Genomic DNA, 22,764 nt, shown 5'->3' on the forward strand with positions numbered 1-22,764 from the left:
ATAAAAAAAAAAGACCAAAAATATAAAGCATTTCAATGTCGCAGCGTTGAGATTTTACGCGGGATGTTTTGTTGTGAAAAGTTCAAACGAGGCGAAATATACAAGGCGGAAGTACAATAAATATTTCCTGAGTCATTGCTGCTACAGTTCAAATCCAGCACGCAACGCATATGCTCTTATTCTATTGTTTATAATATTATTTGACAGTTTTTTTTTAAAGAATGGAGGGCTCCGTGTCAAACGTAGATGTTTGTAATTTAGCTTACATGGGCCACTTTGAGAAGTTAAAACAGTCCATATTGTCAGACAAAACTCTTGCTTGCAAAACGGACCAGGTAAGAATTCATGACACAGCAAGATGTTTTGTTGACATGACAATAACACTGCTAAACCCTGTGCTCATTATTATGAATGTATATTATTAAACATGATTTCAGGATCACAGAACTGCACTGCATTGGGCATGTTCGGCTGGACATACCGACATTGTTTCCTTTCTACTTGACCTAGGAGTTGAAGTCAACCTGCAAGATGATGTATGGATCATAACACAGTAAAACACTCATGCTAACTTACTGTAATGACAATAATGGTAACAGGTTGCAACACATTTATATATACTAAACAATAGTATCCTCTGCTACGGTAGTCAAACTTTTCACAAAGTACCACCTCAGAAAAACTTGGCTCTCCAAGTAACACCATAATGACCAACATTGAAATACAGTAGCGTAGTAGGCCTAAGTATTAATTAAAAATGCAGATGTTTTATTTAACAAATAATATTGAATATGTTTGGCCACTGTAACATTACAAACAGTTTGAACAGTAACACTGTGTTTGAACATAGGAAAATTAAAACATTGTACTTTAATCAAGTGTTTTTTTTGGCATACCACTAGATGGAGCCCGAGCACCACTAGTAATACACATACCACAGTTTGAGAATCATTGCTCTTGTATATTTGAGGCCCCAACCATTTACCTAGTATTGTACCAACTAAAACTACAATCTAATACCAAATGTATTGTACATACACTAAACAGCACAAATAGACAACACATTGTAAAGCGATAGGGAGCTTTCGGTTCAGTACAGCTGCGTTGGATACGAACATGAAAACATGAATTTGATAAACCTCTAGTGCAAAAGTTATTTGATTTTAGGAATGAATGTTAGACCGTTGCTCTGTAGGTTTTTGCACTTGCTTTTCTTGTCAGGGTGTTAACCAGTAGTTTATAATACTAAGCTCTTAACACTAAAGCTCAGTTATTATTGCTCTGGAGCACATTTGAATAACTAAAACTAAGCAAAGCAATCAATGAAAAACTGAAAAAAAGCCAAGTAAAACTGCAAAATAAGAACAGAAAGTCGTAATCCAATAGGAAAAAGTTTGTTACTACTAATAATGATTTGTTTGGCACATCAAAGAAACTGCACAACGTTTTGTCTCTAAAAATATGGATTATGTCTTTATTATGCTTAAAAAAAAAAGTATTAAAATGCCTAGACATCCTTTGATTTTAAAGCAAAGTTTGTTCTGTACACCCCTGACATATATTTGATTACAAAAATATACAGTGCATCCGGAAAGTATTCACAGAGCTTCACTTTTTATGTTACAGCCTTATTCCAATATTGAATACATACATTTTGTCCTCAAAGTTCTACACACAATACCCCATAATGAATATTTATTTAGAGCTTTTTGAAAATCTACTAAAAATAAGAAATCACATGTACACAAGTAGCCACAGCATTTGTCATGAAGGTCAAAAGTGAGACCAGGGGCATCCTGTTTCAATTGATCATCCTTGAGATGTTCCTACAGCTTAATTGGAGTGCACCTGTGATCAATTCAGTTGTTTGGACATTATATGGAAAGACACACACCTGTGTAAATGTAAAGTCTCACACTTGACAGAGCAAGTGTGAGACAAACCAAGCATGATGTCGGAGGAATTTTTTCTAGACCTCCATGACAGGATTGCCTCAAAGCACAAATCTGGGGAAGAGGACAACACATATCAGCTACCTTGAAGTTCCCAATGAGCACGGTGGCCTTCGTCATTCGCAAATGGAAGAAGTTTGGAACCACCAGGACTCTTCCGAGATCTGATCGGCCATCTACACTGAACGATCGAGGGAGAAGGGCCCTAGTCAGGGAGGTTACCAAGAACCTGATGGTCTCTATGTCAGTGCTAAAGCATGCATCTATGGAGAGAGGAGAACCTTCCGGAAGGACAAACATTTCTTCAGTAATCCAACCCAATCAGGCCTTATGGTAGAGTGACCAGACGGAAGCCATTCCTTAATAAAAAGCACATGGCAGCCCGTCTGTAGTTTGCCCAAATGCACCTCAAAGACTCTCAGACCATGAGAAAAAAACATTCTCTGGTCTGATGAGACAAATTTGAATTATTTGGAGTGAATACCAGGCGTCATGTTTGGAGGAAACCAGGCACCGCTCATCGCCAGGCCAATACCATCCATACAGTGAAGCCTGGTGGTGGCAGCATTATGCTGTAGGGATGTTTATCACAAGCAGGAACTGGGAGACTAGTCTAGATAGAGGGAAAGATGAATGCAACAATGTACAGAGACATCCTTGATGAAAGCCTGTCTTATAGCACTTTTGAACACAGACCGGGGCGATGGTTCATCTTTCAGCAGGACAACAAACCTTAACCCAAAACCAATGGAATGGCTTCAGGACAACGCCGTAAATGTTCTAGAGTGGCCCAGCCAGAGCCCAGACTTGAATCCGACATGTCAGAAGAGATCTGAAAATGGCTGTGCATCAATGCTTTCCATACAACGCGATGGAGTTTGAGAGGTGCTGCAAAGAGGAATGAGAAAAACTGCCCAAAGATAGGTGTGGCAAGTTTGTGGTATCGTATTCAAAAAGACTTGAGGCTGTAATTGCTGCTAAAGATGCATCAACAAAGTATTGCGCAAAGGCTGTAAATACTTAGGTAAACGTGATGTCTTATTTTTTCTATTTTTAGTGAATTTACAAAAATCTCTGTAAAAAAAAAAAGTTAACATTGTGTGTAGAGTTTTGAGGACAAAAAATTATTTATTCCATTTTGGAATTAGGCTGTAACAAAACAAAATGTGGAACAAGTGAAGCGCTGTAAAAACTTTCCAGATGCACTGTACAACTGAAATAACATTTGATCTAGCTAGCAGTCGCCTGTTATGTCATGTTAATTGGAGACTCTAAATCAGGGGTACCACAACTTTTACCTTCTAAGGCAGGGGTGTCCAAATTTTTTGACTCGGGGGCCGCATTGGACTTAAACAACTTGGCCGGGGGCTGAAAGTATGTATGTAATGTAACAATATGTATACACACATATCTACTATATAGCCTATATGTGTACATGTGATACATTTATACATACATACATACATATATATTTTTATATATATATATATATATATATATATGTATATGTATATATATATGTATATGTATATATATATAAAATATATGTGTAATGTAATTTAAAAAGCATCTAAATACATTTGATATCAGAAATATTACTCTAACGTCAGTTGTCTTTTTGTTATTTTTTACAACTATGTGTGAAGTGAAATGAATTATATGTATATAGCGCTTTTCTCTAGTGACTCAGAGCGCTTTGCACAGTGAAACCCATTATATACGTTACATTTAAACCAGTGTGGGTGGCACTGGGCGCAACGGCAGTGGCTAGGATGGCAGAAGTGGGGATGGAACCTGGAACCCTCAAATTGCTTGCACGGCCGCTCTATCAACTGAGCCACGCCTCTGTCTCAGAGTGTTCTGTGTTTACGTTTACTTAAACAGCTGTAATCTGTGATAGCAATGATTTATATATGCATATTATTTAATACCAAATTGAAGAGGCAAGCTTGCCAAAGTGCAAACTGCGGTAAAGCCATATTTTCAAGGGCAATCGTTAATACGCTGCTATATGGATGTGCACGTGCACATTGACATGCACACACCACACATATAGACAGTTCAGTTCAGTTTATTTTGAACATGCATACAATGCAATGCATCACATATTTCCAGTTGTTTCATTACAGCATGTCTGAAAAGGAGTAGGAAGAAGCAAAGCTTAATTGGTCTTACTCCTTTTCATACCATAGTAGTTTTATCCCATTTCTTTGTTCTCTGTAACCACCCTTTGGCAAAACTACTCGGTGGGTTCAATTTGGCTCCTGGGAGCCACTCGAGCACCACTGCTCTTAATTGTCCATATATGTGAGTGTGAATAGTTGTTTTTATATCCTGTGATAGAAAGGCCTACACACCTTTTGTCTGAAGTCAGCTGGTATAGGCTCCAGCTTACCTGTGACTGTAATGAGGACAATCGGTTTGGAAAATGCATGGCTAGCAGGGGCCTGCAGTAGAACAACAGTAATGCGAATATCAGTTGCTCTAAGCCAATAGAAATATAGAAACACAGCAGTAGCTATTAAAGAGGCCCTTCCACCGCAGTGCAGCTGGGATAGGCTCCAAACCCCTGCGACCCCGAGAGTGACAAGTGATAGAAAATGGATGGATGGATAGTTTATTTATCACAGCTTTGATTTTATGTAACATGTTTATCATGGTCATGATCATTGCCACATGTTATTTCCAGGCTTTATGGACCCCTCTTCACATTGCAGCTTCTGCAGGTAGAGAGGACATTGTAAGAGCACTCATCTCCAAAGGGGCTCAGCTGAACTCTGTCAATCAGAATGGATGCACTCCCCTCCATTATGCTGCCTCCAAGGACAAATACGAGGTAAAGCTACAACTGTCTGAATTGTATCACTCAATCTTAATTGTTTTTCCACAAACGTTTCCATTTCAAAGACCAAAGTTTCGAGTAGGAATGTACAAAAAGCTCCATTTACACTTTTGTTTTAATGACAAGAATCTTTTTTTTGACGATCGACTGAAGGAGCTGCATTGCAAACAATCGCAAAAAAAGTCAATGAATTAATGCGATCGTTTCTCCTGCGAGCTGATGAAGGATTGAATGATTGCCAGCTGGCCTCACTGGCCAAGACAGCAGAGACAACTTGCCCTGGTCAGTGATACCAATCAAAAATACCAATATTTCGACACTAACACGCAAAAAATACATTGATACTTGCCTTTTTTCAGTACCATAATTCCCAAATACTAGGAGTAAACGCTATACCGATGCGACCGGATATGAGGTTTGACAAGTGAGGGTTTCGGTTGCCCCAGTAGTAGCCACCTCAATCGATAATAATCAGCTGTGAATCTTTAGATCGGTGTGTCCAAACTAAGGCAAGTGTGGCCCGCGTGACATCAAAAGTTTAACAAGAAGATTGGACCACGGCATGTGCCTAAACTTAGTCCCCATGTGGATTGAGTTGGAATGATATAGCCGCCATTTTGTGGGCAAAGTTAGAATTGATGGTCAATGACCATTATTTTATTTGAAAGTCTTTTGAGCACAGCATCAATTTATATTACCCGATCCAAACCACTTTCCTCACTTATGGTGTAAATGACCTATAACCAACAAATAAAGTCAACACACGGTCACATCTCCTGCTCATTGAACTTTGTGGACATTATAAAACATGTATATATAATTTTAAATTATACATTATTATCTATTACAGTGCATGATGGTTGATATGCAAAACATTCTATCCACACTTCTGCATGTTTGTCAGAACTTTAAGGAGGTTGTCAGGGAAAGAAACAAGGTAGGAGTTGAACTTTCACATACTTAATGTTCAATGTTTTATCGTTTATACTTCATATTGTATTGTCATGGTCTGATGTGGGGGGAGTGTTGAAGTAGTTGAAGTTGTGTGTTGTTGTTGAGCCTGTTATAACTTGCTTTAATCAATGCAAACTGAAGTGTTATTTTGGTACAAATGATTGTTGTTACGTTACAATCAACGCTCTGCTGTGTGCCGGACACACAATTGTTATAAATATTGATAAAAAACAACTGAAGTTAGTGTAGTGATTTTGATATGAAGTTCATTTAGATGCTCATTTAATTACATTACACATATATTTAATGTCTACATAAGTACACGTACTTCAGAACTGTATCAATACGTTCGTATGTGTGATGTGTATCATGTACGTGTATAACATTAATATAATATGAATATATACTGTACATATACAGTCGTGGTCAAAAGTTTACATACACTTGTAAAGAACATAATGTCATGGCGGTCTTGAGTTTCCAATAATTTCTACAACTTTTATTTTTTTGTGATAGAGTGATTGGAGCACATACTTATGTGACACAAAAAACATTCATGAAGTTTGGTTCTTTTATGAATTTATTATGGGTCTACTGAAAATGTGACCAAATCTGCTGAGTCAAAAGTGTGCATACAGCAATGTTAATATTTGGTTACATGTCCCTTGGCAAGTTTCACTGCAATAAGGCGTTTTTGGTAGCCATCCACAAGCTTCTGAAAGCTTCTGGTTGAATTTTTGATCACTCCTCTTGACAAAATTGGTGCAGTTCAGCTAAATTTGTTGGTTTTCTCACATGGACTTGTTTCTTCAGCATTGTCCACATGTTCTCAATGGGGTTTAAGTCAGGACTTTGGGAAGGCCATTCTAAAACCTTAATTCTAGCCTGTTTTAGCCATTCCTTTACCACTTTTGACGTTTTTTGAGGTCATTGTCCTGTTGGAACACCCAACTGCGCCCCAGACCCAACCTCCGGGCTGATGATTTTAGGTTGTCCTGAAGAATTTGGAGGTAATCCTCCTTTTTCATTGTCCCATTTAGTCTCTGTAAAGCACTAGTTCCATTGGCAGCAAAACAGGCCCAGAGCATAATACTACCACCACCACCATGCTTGACGGTAGATATGGTGTTCCTGGGATTAAAGGCCTCACCTTTTCTTGTGAAGGACATAATGTCATGGCTGTCTTGAGTTTCCAATAATTTCTACAACTCTTATTTTTTTGTGATAGAGTGATTGGAGCACATACTTGTTTGTCACAAAAAACATTAATGAAGTTTATTTTTTTAATGAATTTATTATGGGTCTACTGAAAATGTGACCAATTCTGCTGGGTCATACTCCCAGTTACAAAACGCTTGTGTGTGTTCTAATCATGGCAGACTTACAAACAAACAATGTAGATGACTATTTTTGGACAAATGAGGATTCACAACCTTGTTTGTTTTTTACCTGAATGAACAGAAGATGAATTGCTGCTTCTATAAGCGAGCACGAAGAAGAGGGTGAAACGTTGGAGCAGATGGAAGCCGATAGAGTGAGGTGAAAGTTGCAGTTGTGGAATATGGAGACAAGCTATTCCCACATAAATGGCGCGCTTACCCTAAATAAACCAGAAAAAACTTCCTCAACCAGCTGGTCTAAAGAGACAATTGTCCATCAAGTAAATCACACTTTATATTGATCATAATACACGCAGCACATCATGCGTGTATCATGACATTTGGCTAGCTGTGTACAAACAAAACATGAAATATGGGATAATACTCAGATACTATAATATGATTGTTCATGTTTTTCAGTCAGTACATATTGGTGTCCTCTCTCATTGTGTTGTGCATTACAAACTCAAACACATTTAGAGTTGTCGTAGAAACTAGCTTATCTCTTGCTGTAGTTAGTTTTTACGGCTAATACAGAAGCACGTCAATGTGTTATTACAATAGTAAAAGTATTCCTCAGTGTTTGCTCTTTGTTTATTATACAGGTTACAGGACGTAAATTAAGTATTGGTGATGGTTTTTAAATGCATTTTTAAAGTAATTTAGAGGTAGAATTGATCTCTCCCATTAGCTGCATTGCTAGCTACCTAGAACGAGACAATTTTTACATGTTAGACTGCAAAAAAAACCAAAAAACCTTCTTGTCTCTCATAATGATTATGAACGATAAGCTGCAGTTCCCCTTAAATATCCAAACACATCCATTGAGGTTTTATGTACATGATGTAAGTATATATGTAATGTAGCAATGGGCATATTTTTAATTACATTTAATATTTACGTATTGGCTAACGATTATTTTTCTATCGATTAATCTATAGATTATTTTTTTCGATTAATCGGTTAATCTATAGATTATTTTTTCGATTCATCTATAGATTATTTTTCCTTTTACCGATTATTTTTTATTTTATTTTATTTAAAATGAAGATGAAAAAATAAAAGTAGGCCAGTTTTTTCAAAAGGCATGGCTTTTATTTACAAAAAAAAAAAGTATGGCCACTCAGTCAACATTGACAACAACATGACAAAATATTCTGTAACAATGTAAACATTTAAAACTTTTAACATTTAACAAAATTAAAAGTAGCTTATTTGCTTTTTAATGTGCAAATATAAAAGTAAACATCCAGTGCAAATCTTAATATTCTGCAATAGTATAAGCATTTGAAAAGTAAAAGTATTGCTTATTTTGCTTTAAAATGTGCAAAAATAAAGATAAACATCCAATACAAAAAAGTGCAAAACGAAATATTCTGTAACAACAGTGTAAACATTTCAAGAAAAGTGAAAGTATTGCTTATTTGCACAAATGTGCAAAAATAAAGATAAACATCCAATACAAAAAAGTGCCAATCTAAATATTCTGGAGCACTGTAAACATTAAGTATTGCTTTTAAAATGTGCAAAATAAACATCCAGTCCAACACAGTACACAATAACCAATTCTACTCATTCCAGTGAGTGACTAACAGTTGTAATGAAGAAAGGTTAGCATGTCTACTTGCTTTGCTTCTTTTCTTGTTTACAATATTCCCAGCAGCTGAAAATAGGCGCTCAGAAGGGGTCGATGTGGCTGGAACTGAGAGGTAATTAGCCTTCACCTCAAACCAGGACTGCGAGCGAGCTGAGCTGCAGTTTAAGTTTCTAGTAGGTCAACGGGCTCATAGTGATGTTACTAGTAGTTGACTGGGAGGTGTTTATTATCATTTGGGGAGAGTCCGCTGCCTGATGCTCACCTGCTAAACACCTATCTGCTCCACGCTGAAGCGCTGACTACATGCGCTCTGAATACACACTGCTGATTGGCTGATAATGCTTCGTGTGTACCAATCAGATGGTTGTGTGGGTGGGACAATGTTTCGTGTGTTCCAATCAGATGGTTGTATGGGTGGGACAATGCTGCGTGCTGAGACAGAGGCAGAGGAGCAAAGCAACTTGTTAAGACTTTAGCAGCTAAAGTTAGCTTTATCTTAGAAACTCGTTCGGTACACCCCCGTACCGAACCGAAAGCCCCGTACCGAAACGGTTCAATACAAAACACATACCGTTACAACCCTAGCAGATACAAATGACACATTCATGTTTTTGTGTAATGATGACAACGTATGCTAACGCGGACGATTGACTAGTTGATGGTTGATGGTTTTCTTTTCAAATGTTCGTTCATAGCCGTTGTGCTGCTATGATAGGCCATTTCCGCTCGACACAGTGTGCATACAACAACATTATTAGGCTGTGTATTGAAATACTCCCACACTTTTGACGACTTTTGGCGTGCGTTTTTCCCCTCGCTCGCACAGTCTGCTTTGCGCTCCACCATGACGGTAGTGTGACGTAAATATGCGACGCGTCGACGTATTTACGTAACGCAGGGGTCACCAACCTTTTTGAAACCAAGGGCTACTTCTTGGGTACTGATTAATGCGAAGGGCTACCAGTTAGATACACACTTAAATAAATTGCCAGAAGTAGCCAATTTGCTCAATTTACCTTTAACTCTGTTATTATTAATAATTAATTATATTTATCTTTGTGGAAACACTGATCATCTTAATGATTTCTCACAATAAATATATATAGAAACAGATAAATATCAATATGCAACACTTTATTTTTATATTTTCTCTAAGTGCACATTTTTCAAATTGAACATTTTCAAATGATCACTTCTAAGACAGTCTTGTGAAATCACAATATCCCATTTTAACTAGCTAGCCACTAACATTTTTTAACAAATCATGAATTACTTTGCACCATGTTTGTACAAATAAGAAGTCATGTAAAATACAAATGTAAACTCTCAAATTTTTAAATCATGTCACACTTTGAACTGGACACCAAATCTGTTATCTGTTTCTTTGTCAGTTAGTGGGAAGCCTGGCATTGCATGCTGTTAACTAGTGTGTTGTACTCTGGTGTGTAACTTGACACTGCAACTCTGAGTGAGTCTTGCAGATGTGCATCAGTGAGGCGTGTTCTGTGTTTGTTCTTGATGAAGTTCATGTCAGAAAAGGCTGATTCACAAAGATAAGATTTTTCCTCATTGTTTGCGGAACCTTCTTAATCTTTTGGACATATTTTCACAGCAATCTGGCCTTAAGCTTAATTATGATAAATGTAAAATGTTAAGGATCGGAAATCTAAAGGGAACGTCCTTTCGAATGGAATGCAAAGTGCCTGTTTTGTGGACAGATGGACCAGTTAACATACTTGGTGTTGTTGTCCCAGAAAATCTGGAAGATCTAGGCTCAGTAAATTATGATAATCGACTAAGAAAGCTGGACAAAATTATGCAATTATGGAAAGGGAAATCCCTAACCTTGTATGGTAAAATGTCTTTTGCCAACTCGTTAATTATTCCTCAATTTATTTATTAGTTTTTATCATTACCAGCTCCATCACAAAACTTTTTTAAGATTTATGAGCGGAGGGTCTTCGATTTTGTCTGGAACGGCAAACCAGAAAAGATTAAAAGAAAGGTTTTGTACAAAGAGTATGAATATGGGGGCCTGAAACTTCTCAACCTTGAAGCTATGTGTCTGTCTTTAAAAGCATCAATTGTTCCAAATATGTATTTAAACATTGAGTGGTACACAAATGTCCTGTTGGACAAAAAACATGTACTGTATCAAAAGAAATTGTATCCTTTTTTACAAGTGATCCCCTCCCAGAGATTCTGCTGGGAAACATGGCGGGGTTCATAAAGGAAACAATCCACTCACACTCATAGTGGTGTTTTCAATTTTATGTGCCAGAAAAAAGAGACGATATTTTGCAGCAGTTAATATGGATGAACTCTAATATTGTAATAGATGGAAAGCCTTTCTTTTGGAAAAATATGTTTGAAAGAGGAATCATTTTTGTCAATGATATTATCAATGAGAATGGTAAAATTATGAAGTATGATGAATTTAGAGCTATGTATGGTGATGCTTGCTCAAGCTTTTCATTTTATCAACTAACTGGAGTAATTGGGAAAAGATGGAAACAAATAATTAATTATGGAACTACTAAATTATTAGTTTGTAAACCTCTAATAAGAAATTCTAGTTGGCAAAAAGGAACTAAAATAAATAGAAAAATATATAATTTTTATTTAATAAAGAAATCTTTGAAGGCTGCCTCATACAACACAAATGGAATATGGGAGGACTTTTTTGACTGCCCGTTGCCATGGGATGCCATATTCAAACTAATCTATAAAACCACTATCGATGTGCAAAATCGTTATTTTCAAATTAAAATTATTTATAACTTCTTACCCACAGGGAAAATGTTAAAATTATGGAATATGACAGAGTCAGATGATTGCCGATTTTGTTGTCAGGAGCCTGAATCCACCCTGCATTTGTTTTGGTATTGTCATATTGTGTCTTTGTTTTGGGTGGAAGTTGAAAAAATGTGTTTAAGGATTGGTTTGTTTATGAAGCTTAATGTGGTTTCTGTTATTTTAGGAGAGTTCATTGACAATCATGATTTAGTCAATTTAATTATAGTACTCGGTAAAATGTTTATTTTTAAGGCCAAAAACAGATATTCACTTAGTATTACTTTCTTTAAAACATTTATTCAGTATTTTCTAACTTTAGAAAGTTACATGGTTGAAAACGATAATGATGCCAAAAAACATTTAAAAAAAAGATGAGAAGTCCTCAAAGGCTTATTTTGAAAGTATAATTATGTTTATAGATTATATGATATCTGTTGTTGTGTTCCCTAATTTGAGTGACCTGGACATAATCTGGACTGTACATAAATGCTTATTTTGAAAATGTAATTTTGTTTATAAATTATATGCAATCTGTTGTGTTCCCTAATTTGTTTCTGTGTACATGAATGAAGGTGTGTGTTGCTGAGTCCGACTTGGACATTATCTGGACTGGGCCTGGTTTAAAAAACCCTTTAAGCAAATCAAATTTCATTGACAACCTGGTCTGTTGAAGATAAGGCCCTTTTTTAAAAAATAAAATAAGATAAATAAATAAAAAACATTTTCTTGGAAAAAAAAGAAAGTAAAACAATATAAAAATAATTACATAAAAAATTGTAATTAATGAAAATGTTAGTGGACCAGCAGCCTGTACAATCATGTGTGCTTCAGGGACTGTGTCCCTTGCAGATGTGTTGTCTATGTTGTGGGAACCAGAATATTGGTAGCAGAAAGAAATAACCCCTTTTGTGTGAGTGGGTGTGGATGAGTGTGCATGGGGGAGGTTGTTTGGGTTGATGCACTGATTGAAAGTGTATCTTGTGTTTTTTCTATGTAGATTTAATTTTTATTTATTTTTTTAAATTTATTTTTTTGTCCTTTTTTTAATTTATTTTTTTAATTTAATTTTTTATAATGTCCTGCCCAGCTTCTCGGGCAAATCATATAGCAGATGTAGATGCCCATATCGGCTGTTCAGATTTACTTTACAAAAGAGAAGTGTAGGATACTTCTCTTGTTGCCTTACTTGTATTTTGACTTTATTAAATGTATTTATATTATCATTTGGTGCAGCCGGGCCGGAGCAGGAGGGGATAGAAAGAGAGAAAAAGGAAGACAGAGGGGGGAATTGTGGGGACAAGAGGGGGATTAGACAGAGAGACAAAAACAACAACAGCAAACACAACAACAACAGAGCAACATCAGCAAATACGACATGTACAAATATGATGGTAAAAGTAATAGCAAATAAGCAGTTAGCGAAAAAAAAATTTTTAAAATACAGAAATGACAATGAGCATTATTACACTAAAAATGGAGCAATATGAATACCAATAGAAATAGTGCTATTGATAATAAACAATACCAGTACTTTACCTTTATTATCAACAATACAATTGTTCAAATGCAACAATACATATACGTAATGATAACTTGAGATACGAAAGAATGCAGAAAAATGGAGAGGAAGAAAGAGAAGCAACCTTAACCTTGTAGATTGTTATAGTAACAATAGGTTAAGCTTTGTCAGTGTGCCATGTGTTATACCCAGTATACCCATGTAGATTTAATTTTTAAAAATTTTATTTATTTTTTATTTATTTATTTATTTATTTATTTATTTATTTATTTTATTTTTTTAGAACAGGCCCGCGGGCGACTCATCTGGTCCTTACGGGCGACCTGGTGCCCGCGGGCACCGCGTTGGTGACCCCTGACGTAGCCGATGACGTCGACTACGTCGACGCGTCGTTTCAGCCTTAATTTTGATCATTTTAAGCATACGCGGCGCATTGATTTAAAAAGCGCATCACGCAAACGTCTTTTCGTGTCTTTCTCGCCATTTTTGGACCCTGAATGGCTGTCAAAGATTTCAAACTGGTTGGATTAACTCCTCAGACTTTGGCTGTCCAGGTGAGATGCATGATTTATGATCTACAATAAACTTCCATGGAGCAAGGAAGCGAGAAAGCATTAGACCACTCAAAGATGTAACCATAGGCACACACGGTAGTGATCACGTTGCCGCTGAAAATAGTATGTCTGCGTTAGCGCTTATAATAACAACATCACTCATACTTGGTTAATATTCAAGTCACAAAATATAAATGGAGTATTGTTGGCGGTTTTTGAATGGTTATTTATTGGATTTCATGGGCAAAATAGTAGACCTCCCATTGGCTTTTATTTACATGTAATTAAATTAGAATGCATTAAAAAAAATCCCTCAGTCGTAATATATTTTGTAATGATTGTGAAAGATAGGCAAAATTCCCCCAAAAAAGTGCACTTCCCTTTAAGCGCCAGAGGTCTTCTGTTTGTGGTGAAAAAGTGTATTACAACTGCTACAGCTAATGCCTATACGAACCACAGTTGCATGACTTTTAAGCTGCTTTCAGTGAATGCATTTCAGTGAACTACAGTATGTAGTATATCGCAATATATTGTTGTGTTACAAGATCCCAATACTGTGTTGTATAATGATTCAAGTATGGGGATACGTATAGTATCTTGAAGTCCTTGCCAATAGCCAACCCTATTAGTTCCCTCTTGGAAGCTGCTACCGCAATTTAAATCCTGTGCCAAAATATGTTGAAGCACAACGATCTTACATACTTGATAGTTTACATGGGTTCGGTCTTTTTACCTTCACGTTTCATATTATTTCACATTTAAAAGCAGCAAACAAGCCGAAACAGGTAAGGTATCAAATAAGTATTTAGAATCATGGTAATCCACCAGTATCGGTATTGACTTCTGAGATTCTGGTATCGTGAGACTACTTTGTATGCTAATAAAAAAAGTCCCCCTGTCAGTGGACCTTCAGGGACTTCCCATGAAGGTCTTTAGATAGATCATTGGAAGATTCTAAAAGGCAGACAAAGACAATGACTATTCCAAAAATATTGTTTAAAAAAAGTGTTATTTCTTTGAAAAGTAAGAACATTATGTGTGTGCACGGGTGAAAAGAGACTCTTAAACTCTAGAATTGATTTTCTGGTATCGTGAGACTACTTTGTATTCTAATTTTAAAAAGTCCCCCGTCAGTGGACCTTCCGGGACTTCCCATGAAGGTATTTAGATAGATCATTGGAAATTTCTATAAGGCGAAAACAGACAATGACGAGTCGAAAAATATTGTTTAAAAAAAAAGTGTGATTTCTTTGAAAAGTAAGAACATGATGTGTGTGCACGTGTGGGGAAAAAAAAAATTCTAGAGAATTTTAAACTCAGTTTGAAAACCGAAAATCTGTATGTTTTTACAGAATCCTGCAGTTCTAGTATACTAGCACTCGTCCTAATCACTGTATAAATCAGGAGTTGCACCACACACTTTATTTCCGCATAAATCTTTAAAAAATATATATTTTTGACAATTGTTGTGGTTAGTAGTAGTAATAGTGGGTTTGCAAAACTATTTTCTTCAATGTTGATTTCACACAGTTATCCAGATAGTGTGTCATCTCGCTAATTAGACCTTTCATTTTGTTGTTCAGTGCGGAGCAGGTAAGCAATTCACTTTAAGTTTCCCAGGAATTGAGTACATGATTGGTTGTGATTGTTGAGTCACCCCAAACTGCAGCTTTGGGAGGTGGCCACCAAACAATGGTCTGATAGATGCTGACTGTGTCAAATGCTTCTGACACTGACAGACTGCTATTGTTGCATTTCTGTAATACCGGTATACACATTCAGAGCAACACAAAATGGATCCAGAATGAATAGTGTCTCTCATCTTTTAGCTTTAGTTTAAGAGGTTTTCACAATAAAAGGACATGTACCATTTATCAATAAATACAATTTTATTTGTATAGCCCTTAATCATGAATGCCTCAAAGAGCTTCACAAACTCAGCTTTAGTTCTAAACCCACATTTGGGCAAGGAAAAACTAAAAAAAAACCCAGATGAGAAAAAAGAAGAAAACCGTGAGATAGGATTGCGTATGTAGGGACCCCCTTTTCAGGTTGACCAGTGTCAGGTTCAAACACTGATGACATCTATTAATCAGACAGAAAGCAAGGAATCATGCAGAGACAGAGTTCAATTTAGCTCATGAGGAGAAAGCATGGAGCTGCACACTTAGTCACAGTCTCGCCCTACGCTCTAAGGTTCAGCTCTTGCGTCCCTCTATTTATTCAGGAGTTCCACAGTCAACAATACTAAGGCCGCCTCTAAAAGGAGTGGTCACGTATATTATGCAAAGCAGGTCCAGGACGCACGATATGTGACGGAATGTGCTGGGGGCCTTGTGATTTCGCCTTGTCCCCGCTTCGTCTGCGTGTTGTCATCTTATCTTCGTTGAGGTCCTTGAAGTCTCTGCTTCGTCTGCGTGCTGTCATCTTGTCTTCGTTGAGGTCGTTGAAGTCCTTGGCTGTTAGCGGGCTAAAACAAAGATAACATCTCAACTGAGGCCACCCCTCAGACAAGAAGTCTTTGTCCTTGCACAGATTAGAAAAGTCCAACTTGAACACAATAGCTAAATAACTAAAGCAACGGACTTTAAGCATAAGTTAGTGTGATAATATATACATAATTATTCTAACATTTCTACAATTCTAACACCAGCTGTAATGGTTGTCAAGTGGGAACAGGTATTGAATTGTTAAATTAATATTGGTAAATTAATTAGTTGTTAATTTGTTAGATGAAGTGGGAGTCCAGTCTGTCGGGAAACCAGCAGATCGTCATGGGGATGGGGGGTTATCTTCTTCCAGCTTCAGCCAGTCAGCTATGCAGAGATATCTATAGCTCGGCATAGAAGAGTGGTCCAATGAGTGGTCAATCTTGGGTCTCAATTCTGGTCAGCTAGCACCTTCTCCAAACTGGTCCCTCTCCAGAATTTAACCTTGACCACCTGCTACTTTCTTAAGGCAGGAGAAGGGGGACAGAGCAGATAAACTGGTATGATAATAGGTGTATATAAAGACTAGCATATATAAATGAGTTGTAATGCTTCTGCTGGGGTATTATCCCTAACTGTTGCTGGTGTGGCATTCCAGAGTACTGGAGCCTGAGTGGAAAACGCTCCAGAGCCTGCAGACTTGTTTTGAGATCTGGGGGTCACTAATAAATAATAATCAGCCAGTGTTTTTTGAACGGACGGAAACATAAGGTACAAATTATACAATCAGCAAGATAAGATGGTGCTAAACTGTTTAGCATTTTGTATGTAAGTAACAAACCATAAAGTTGCAACTTAAAGCTGGTGGACCTAAGTTATAAAGAGTTTAAAAAAATAATATTAGCATCATACAGTATATCGCAACAGTAATCATTTCTGAAAAAATTGTACATCTGCACGCTGTCTGTTCCTCAAAATTAAGTATTTTACATATATATGTATGTGTATATATATACAGTATATATATATATATATATATATATATATACACACACACACACACACACACACAGGCCCCCAGACGCAATTTTACCAAACAATGTGGCCCCCGAGTCAAAATAATTGTCCATGTCTGTGTTAAAATTATCACTTTTGACTGCATTATCATGCATCTTTAATGTGTCATTGTGTACGGACATGGTTTATTAGTTAAAGTATTGTTGTTTTTAGTCACGCTAAGTTAAATTACTTTTACTTTTGATGTTAATCTGACACCTTTAGTAACAATGGTTTGTGCGATGCATTTTATTAATACACTGTGGCCTATAGTGTCAATGTTGCTGAATTTAACTGTGCGGGACGGATACACGATCATTTTCAAATGGCTCGATGAAATACCTCCCCGGGACGGATTTGGCCCACTACCCAGGAGACGAAAACCTGTGTTGTGTGTGTGTCTTTTTTTGTTTTTTTTATGGAGGAAAGTATTCTGACACTTTTGCTTGGATTCTTGTAGGTATCTTTGTGTTGGAAATTAGTGAGGGTGTTTTTTGCTCACATCAAGACTTTCATGTGGACTTAAAATTGTTAGCTGTCCAATACCTGATATTATTTCCACACTATTGTCTGTATAATTGTATTGGGCAGCAGCTGGCTAATTAGCCTCTGAGATTCTGTCAATTGTCCAATTAAACCCATTAAAGGTACTTTGAAAAGAAAACTAATTCTAAAGGATATTTTTTTTGTGAAATTGCTTGTATAAAAAGAAAATGATTCAAAATCAGTATCATTTTGGCGGAGCAGCATTATACATTGTGACTTTCTTATGCACTTAGAACTACACCACCATTAACTAATTAGTAAATTTAAAGTTTCTGATCCGAAATCATACATTAGGATAAACATAAATATTTAAATAAAAACTCAAACTGGATTTGCAGTACTTAATGAAAAATTTTTTTCTTCTTTAAGTAGATTATTTATATGTTGATCGTGTCGTACTTGTTTTTTCTTACAGATAGCTGTGCTGTTGCTTGAAAATGGAGCTGACCCAAATGTCACGGACAAACTTGATTCCACTCCCCTTCACCGAGCATCCGCAAAAGGAAACTATCGCCTAATCCAGCTGCTTCTCAAACAGTGTGCCTCGACCAACATCCAGGACTCGCAGGGCAACACAGCACTGTACGTATGAAGCAACATGCAGCCATAGCACCACAGTTGTTCAACTTTAAAGGAGACATATTCTGCTTTGTTTGTTGTGTGTGGGTGACAGGCACCGCGTGTTTTTACCCTCTTAACGTCTTTAAAGTACCAGTAAGTGGGAAAAAAGTACATATACAGACCCTTTCCAAAAAATTGTAATATCATGGAAAAGTTTATTTATTTCCATAATTCCATTCAAAACATTAAACTTCCATAGATTACAGACACATTATAGATTCAGGCCCCACAACTTAAAACGATTTCAAGGTATCTAGTTGTTTATTTGGGGCAGCACGGTGGATGTGCCTCACAATACAAAGTTCCTGGGTTCGATCCCTGGGCTCAGTGTCTTTCTGTGTGGAGTTTGCATGTTCTCCCCGAGACTGCGTGGATTCCCTCCGGGTACTCCGGCTTCCTTCCACTTCCAAAGACATGCAACTGGAGATAGGTTAATTGGTAACACTAAATTGTTCCTTTTGTGTGAATGTGAGTGTGAATGTTGTCTCTCTGTGTTGGCCCTGCAATGAGGTGGAGACTTGGCATTGTGGAATGTTCTGGGTACTTCCTAAATTCATTTTAATGCTGAAAGACAAAACAACCCACTTCCCTCTACTTTAGCACAGAAGGGACATGCTGGTGCGTGCCCAACTTTAACCCCAATGAGACGTCAGAGTAAAATACATTTATTTGTGTAAAATTGTTTCCATTAAATAAACGGCTCCATTTCCAAAATTTATTATTATATTAGATATTTTTATTTAAAAAAACATATATATTAATTTTTTGCTTGTGAAAGTTTCCATTGGTTTAAGGGCTGCAATGATTCACCGATTATATAGATTTTTAGTTAGAAAAAAAGGTTTGATACATTTTCTGTTTCTTCAATTATTCATTTGATAGTAATTAATAAAAATGTATCACATCTGGACCGCTTGGAGTGCCCAGAAGTTTAAATATGTCTACATAGTTTCTACACGCTGTTGCAATAGAACGCACATGAGAGCGGTGATGTGTGGGGGCCCTGATCTGTGTGTTGGCAAATATGTTAGTTTTTTTTGTATGTATGCACAATTCAATCCATCAATGTTTATTTATATAGCCCTAAATCACAAGTGTCTCAAAAATTTGCACATATAATGTTAAAAGTGCAATTTTAATGTAGATCATGTGCACTTTTAAAGAAAAAAAGAAAGTTATGTCAAGCAAAAAAACTAAATTCCCTAAAGTATGCATTGAGGCTATAAAGTGCTTTTTGTCCGATTACTTGATTAATCAAACAAACTAATCGATTTATTCCTCGATAACTGCTCCACTACTTGGTACTGCCCTGTGGTTAGAACGCCCTGCTACAAATGACTAAAATTACTCTGTTGGGTCATTTCTTACTTTAACTTTTGTGCAGGCCTTAATTTGGTGTATACTGTAATATGGTGCATACTGTACTAGCGATTAACAAGTTTATTCTAATATGTCCCTTTTAAAGTCAAATACGTGGAAGTGTAAAATGACAAGGATTTTTTTGAATTTGCAACTACATTTTTGTCAAACCAGCCACCTAGCATGTGATGAGGAGCGTGTCGAAGCGGCCAAGTTGTTGGTGGAACACGGGGCCAGCATCTACATTGAGAACAAGGAGGAGAAAACCCCTCTCCAGATAGCCAAGGGTAGTCTGGGCAACATGCTTCGTCGAATTGTGGAAGGATGATGCGGTACCAAAACCCTAAAGTGTGGTTCTCGCCGGAACATGACTGGTCACAAGACTAGTGGCGGGTGTAAGATGTGACCGTGTGCAGAGGAAGTGGAAGTGTTCAGCTTCCTCACCAGCTGCATAATTGTTGGCAAAACACTGACACATTCTGGTCTGAACTGCAGCCCATCTTCTGTGAAGTTTGAATTGTTGCACAAAACCTAATAAAATGTGTGCATTGTGTTTACATGTTTCTGTTTACATCTGAAATCATGTAACTTTATTTGTTACAGCCTCAAACTGCCACCATCATAAAACAATTGTAATTATACACTACAGGAGTACCTCAGTAATCCATTCCAAAAGCTCCAACAAAGACAGAATGGTACGAAAATCGTATTTATTTTCCCTTAAGAAATAATGTACTTCCAATGAATCCGTTAAAGACATCCACAAATATGAACACAACACATTATATAGAAAATACTAATAGTTTTACATGCAGAAAGCAATGTGAAGCATAAATAAATGATTGGATAATATAACATTATACATCACTTATACATTTATTGTAGATTCCTTTTGGGAAAGACGGCGATGAGAGAAAAACAATGCCGACCCACCGTTGCGCATTACAAGTTACTAAACATAATGTTTCTCACATTTATCAAAGGGCTGGCACTCACAACTTTCTTTGACCCCACAGTGGCTTATTTTGCAGCTGTACTCAATAAAAAATCATTTTATTTAACAAATTTTCAAGCTCTTTGAATGATTTTGCCTTTAATTTCTTGATCATTTTTAGAATCAGAATAAAACAACGGGCTTAATATTAAAAAATATATCAAACTTCATCCATCCGTCCATTTTTCACCGCTTGTCCTTTCGCGGTCGCGGTGGGTGCTGGAGCCTATCTCAGCTGCATTCGGGCGGAAGGAGGGTATATCTAACTTATTTGTGAAAAATATAACATTACAAAGACAATATAATAAGACAATTAATTTTTCTTGTGAATTATATTATTATTCCATGTGTCAGAAAATAAGTAGGATCAAACAGTGCTGTGTTTGTAAACACTACGACAGTATGCACGATGCAACAAAATTAACAAGAAAGCATTAATTGATTGAAACTTTTATTAGTAGATTGCACAGTACAGTACATATTGCGTACAATTGACCACTAAATGGTAACACCCGAATAAGTTTTTCAACTTGTTTAAGTCGGGGTCCACGTTAATCAATTCATGGTAAATATTGAAATTTATATTCTACCAAATAAACATAGGCCTGTACTAAAACATTTTGAATTTATAGTGCTTGTGTCGAATCAATAGTGATACTATCCAGTATCCTTGGTGTAGATATTACCGATATTTGGTTCCGAGCCGCCCTTCCACCGCAGAGGTTCTTTAACTAGCATGACATTAAAAATAACTGGATAGTAGTTTTGCAATGGATAGCTGAAAAAGTCTCTACTGAACAATCAGACAGAAATATATTAATAATCCCAGAGAGGACATTAAGATTTTCAGCAAAATCCCATTCAAGATCAGACAAACATTACAGGAAGACAGAACAGGATCGCTGACGGGTCTGCCAACTTTCGGCGTCCCTTACGGTTAAATCACCAAAAATGATTCCCGGGCGCAGCCACTGCTGCTGCCCACTGCTCCCCTCATCTCCCAGGGGGTGATCAAGGGTGATGGGTCAAATGCAGAGAATAATTTCACCACACCTAGTGTGTGTGTGACAATCATTAGTACTTTAACTTTAACTTTTAACAAAAAAGGTGAGAAACAGGTAAACGCTGGGGAGGGGGACCGGGGTGGGTGAGAGAAAAAAAAACATGGCCAGATTGATTGATTGATTGATTGAAACTTTTATTAGTAGATTGTGCAGTGCAGTACATATTCCAATCCAATCCAATCCACTTTATTTGTATAGCACATTTAAACAACAAAAATGTTTCCAAAGTGCTGCACAACAATATTAAAAACAATATTCAAATATTATCCTTAGCTCCACCAATGACTGAATAAAAACAAAAAATAAATAAATATAAAACCAATATAAAAATAAATATGATTAAAAACGATTTTAAAGGGTAAAACCAATTAAAACAGTAAATAGAAAAATCTATATTTTTAAAAAACACAGAGGACAGAGGACCACACAACTCACATAGTGTTAAAAGCCAAAGAATAAAAGTGGGTCTTATGACGAGACTTAAAACACTCCACTGTGGGAGAAGTTTGAACATGGAGGGGCAGAGTGTTCCAGAGCTTAGGGCCGACCACAGAGAAGGCCCTGTCTCCCCTGGATTCAAGTCTGGTCTTGGGCACCACGAGCTGGAGCTGAAGGTTGGCTCACGGACCTCGGAGCGCGCGCAGGAGTGTAAATTTGGATGAGGTCCGAGATATACTGAGGTGCCAGTCCATGTATATCTTTAAAAACAAACAGCAAGGTTTTAAAATCAATTCTAAAATGAACAGGGAGCCAGTGCAAACTCAAAAAAATTGAGGTTATATGCTGGCGTTTCCTGGCCCCTGTTAAAAGTCGTGCTGCCGCGTTAATGAACTGCAACCGGGAGAGAGCTTTTTGGCTAATGCCAGCATTCCGTACAATTTACCACACCAGAATAAGTTTTTCAACTTGTTTAAGTCGGGGTCCACGTTAATCAATTCATGGTAAAAGAGACAGGAGCAGACCCAACAAAGCAACCAAGAGAGCCGACTCCACCCTCGGCCGCCCACCAACTCTCGTCCAGTGTCCAGTCTGCATGGATGAGCGAGGATACGTCCAAGGAGACCGAGGTGTCCGATGCCTGCTCATTCAGCCAAGACACTGT

General features: G+C 37.1%; 1 protein-coding gene across 1 annotated transcript; it reads left to right on the forward strand.

Moving 5' to 3' along the window:
- The first annotated feature begins 19 nt into the window (after positions 1-19).
- On the forward strand, positions 20-20,157 carry LOC133648916 (26S proteasome non-ATPase regulatory subunit 10-like). Its single transcript, XM_062045457.1, has 5 exons — positions 20-335; positions 438-536; positions 4,642-4,788; positions 18,040-18,206; positions 19,779-20,157. The coding sequence occupies exons 1-5, from the start codon at positions 222-224 to the stop codon at positions 19,930-19,932; spliced, it is 681 nt and encodes a 226-aa protein (XP_061901441.1). The 5' UTR covers positions 20-221; the 3' UTR covers positions 19,933-20,157.
- Positions 20,158-22,764: the final 2,607 nt, after the last annotated feature.

This window comes from Entelurus aequoreus, linkage group LG04 (assembly GCF_033978785.1).
Source record: "Entelurus aequoreus isolate RoL-2023_Sb linkage group LG04, RoL_Eaeq_v1.1, whole genome shotgun sequence".
NCBI lineage: Eukaryota > Metazoa > Chordata > Actinopteri > Syngnathiformes > Syngnathidae > Entelurus > Entelurus aequoreus.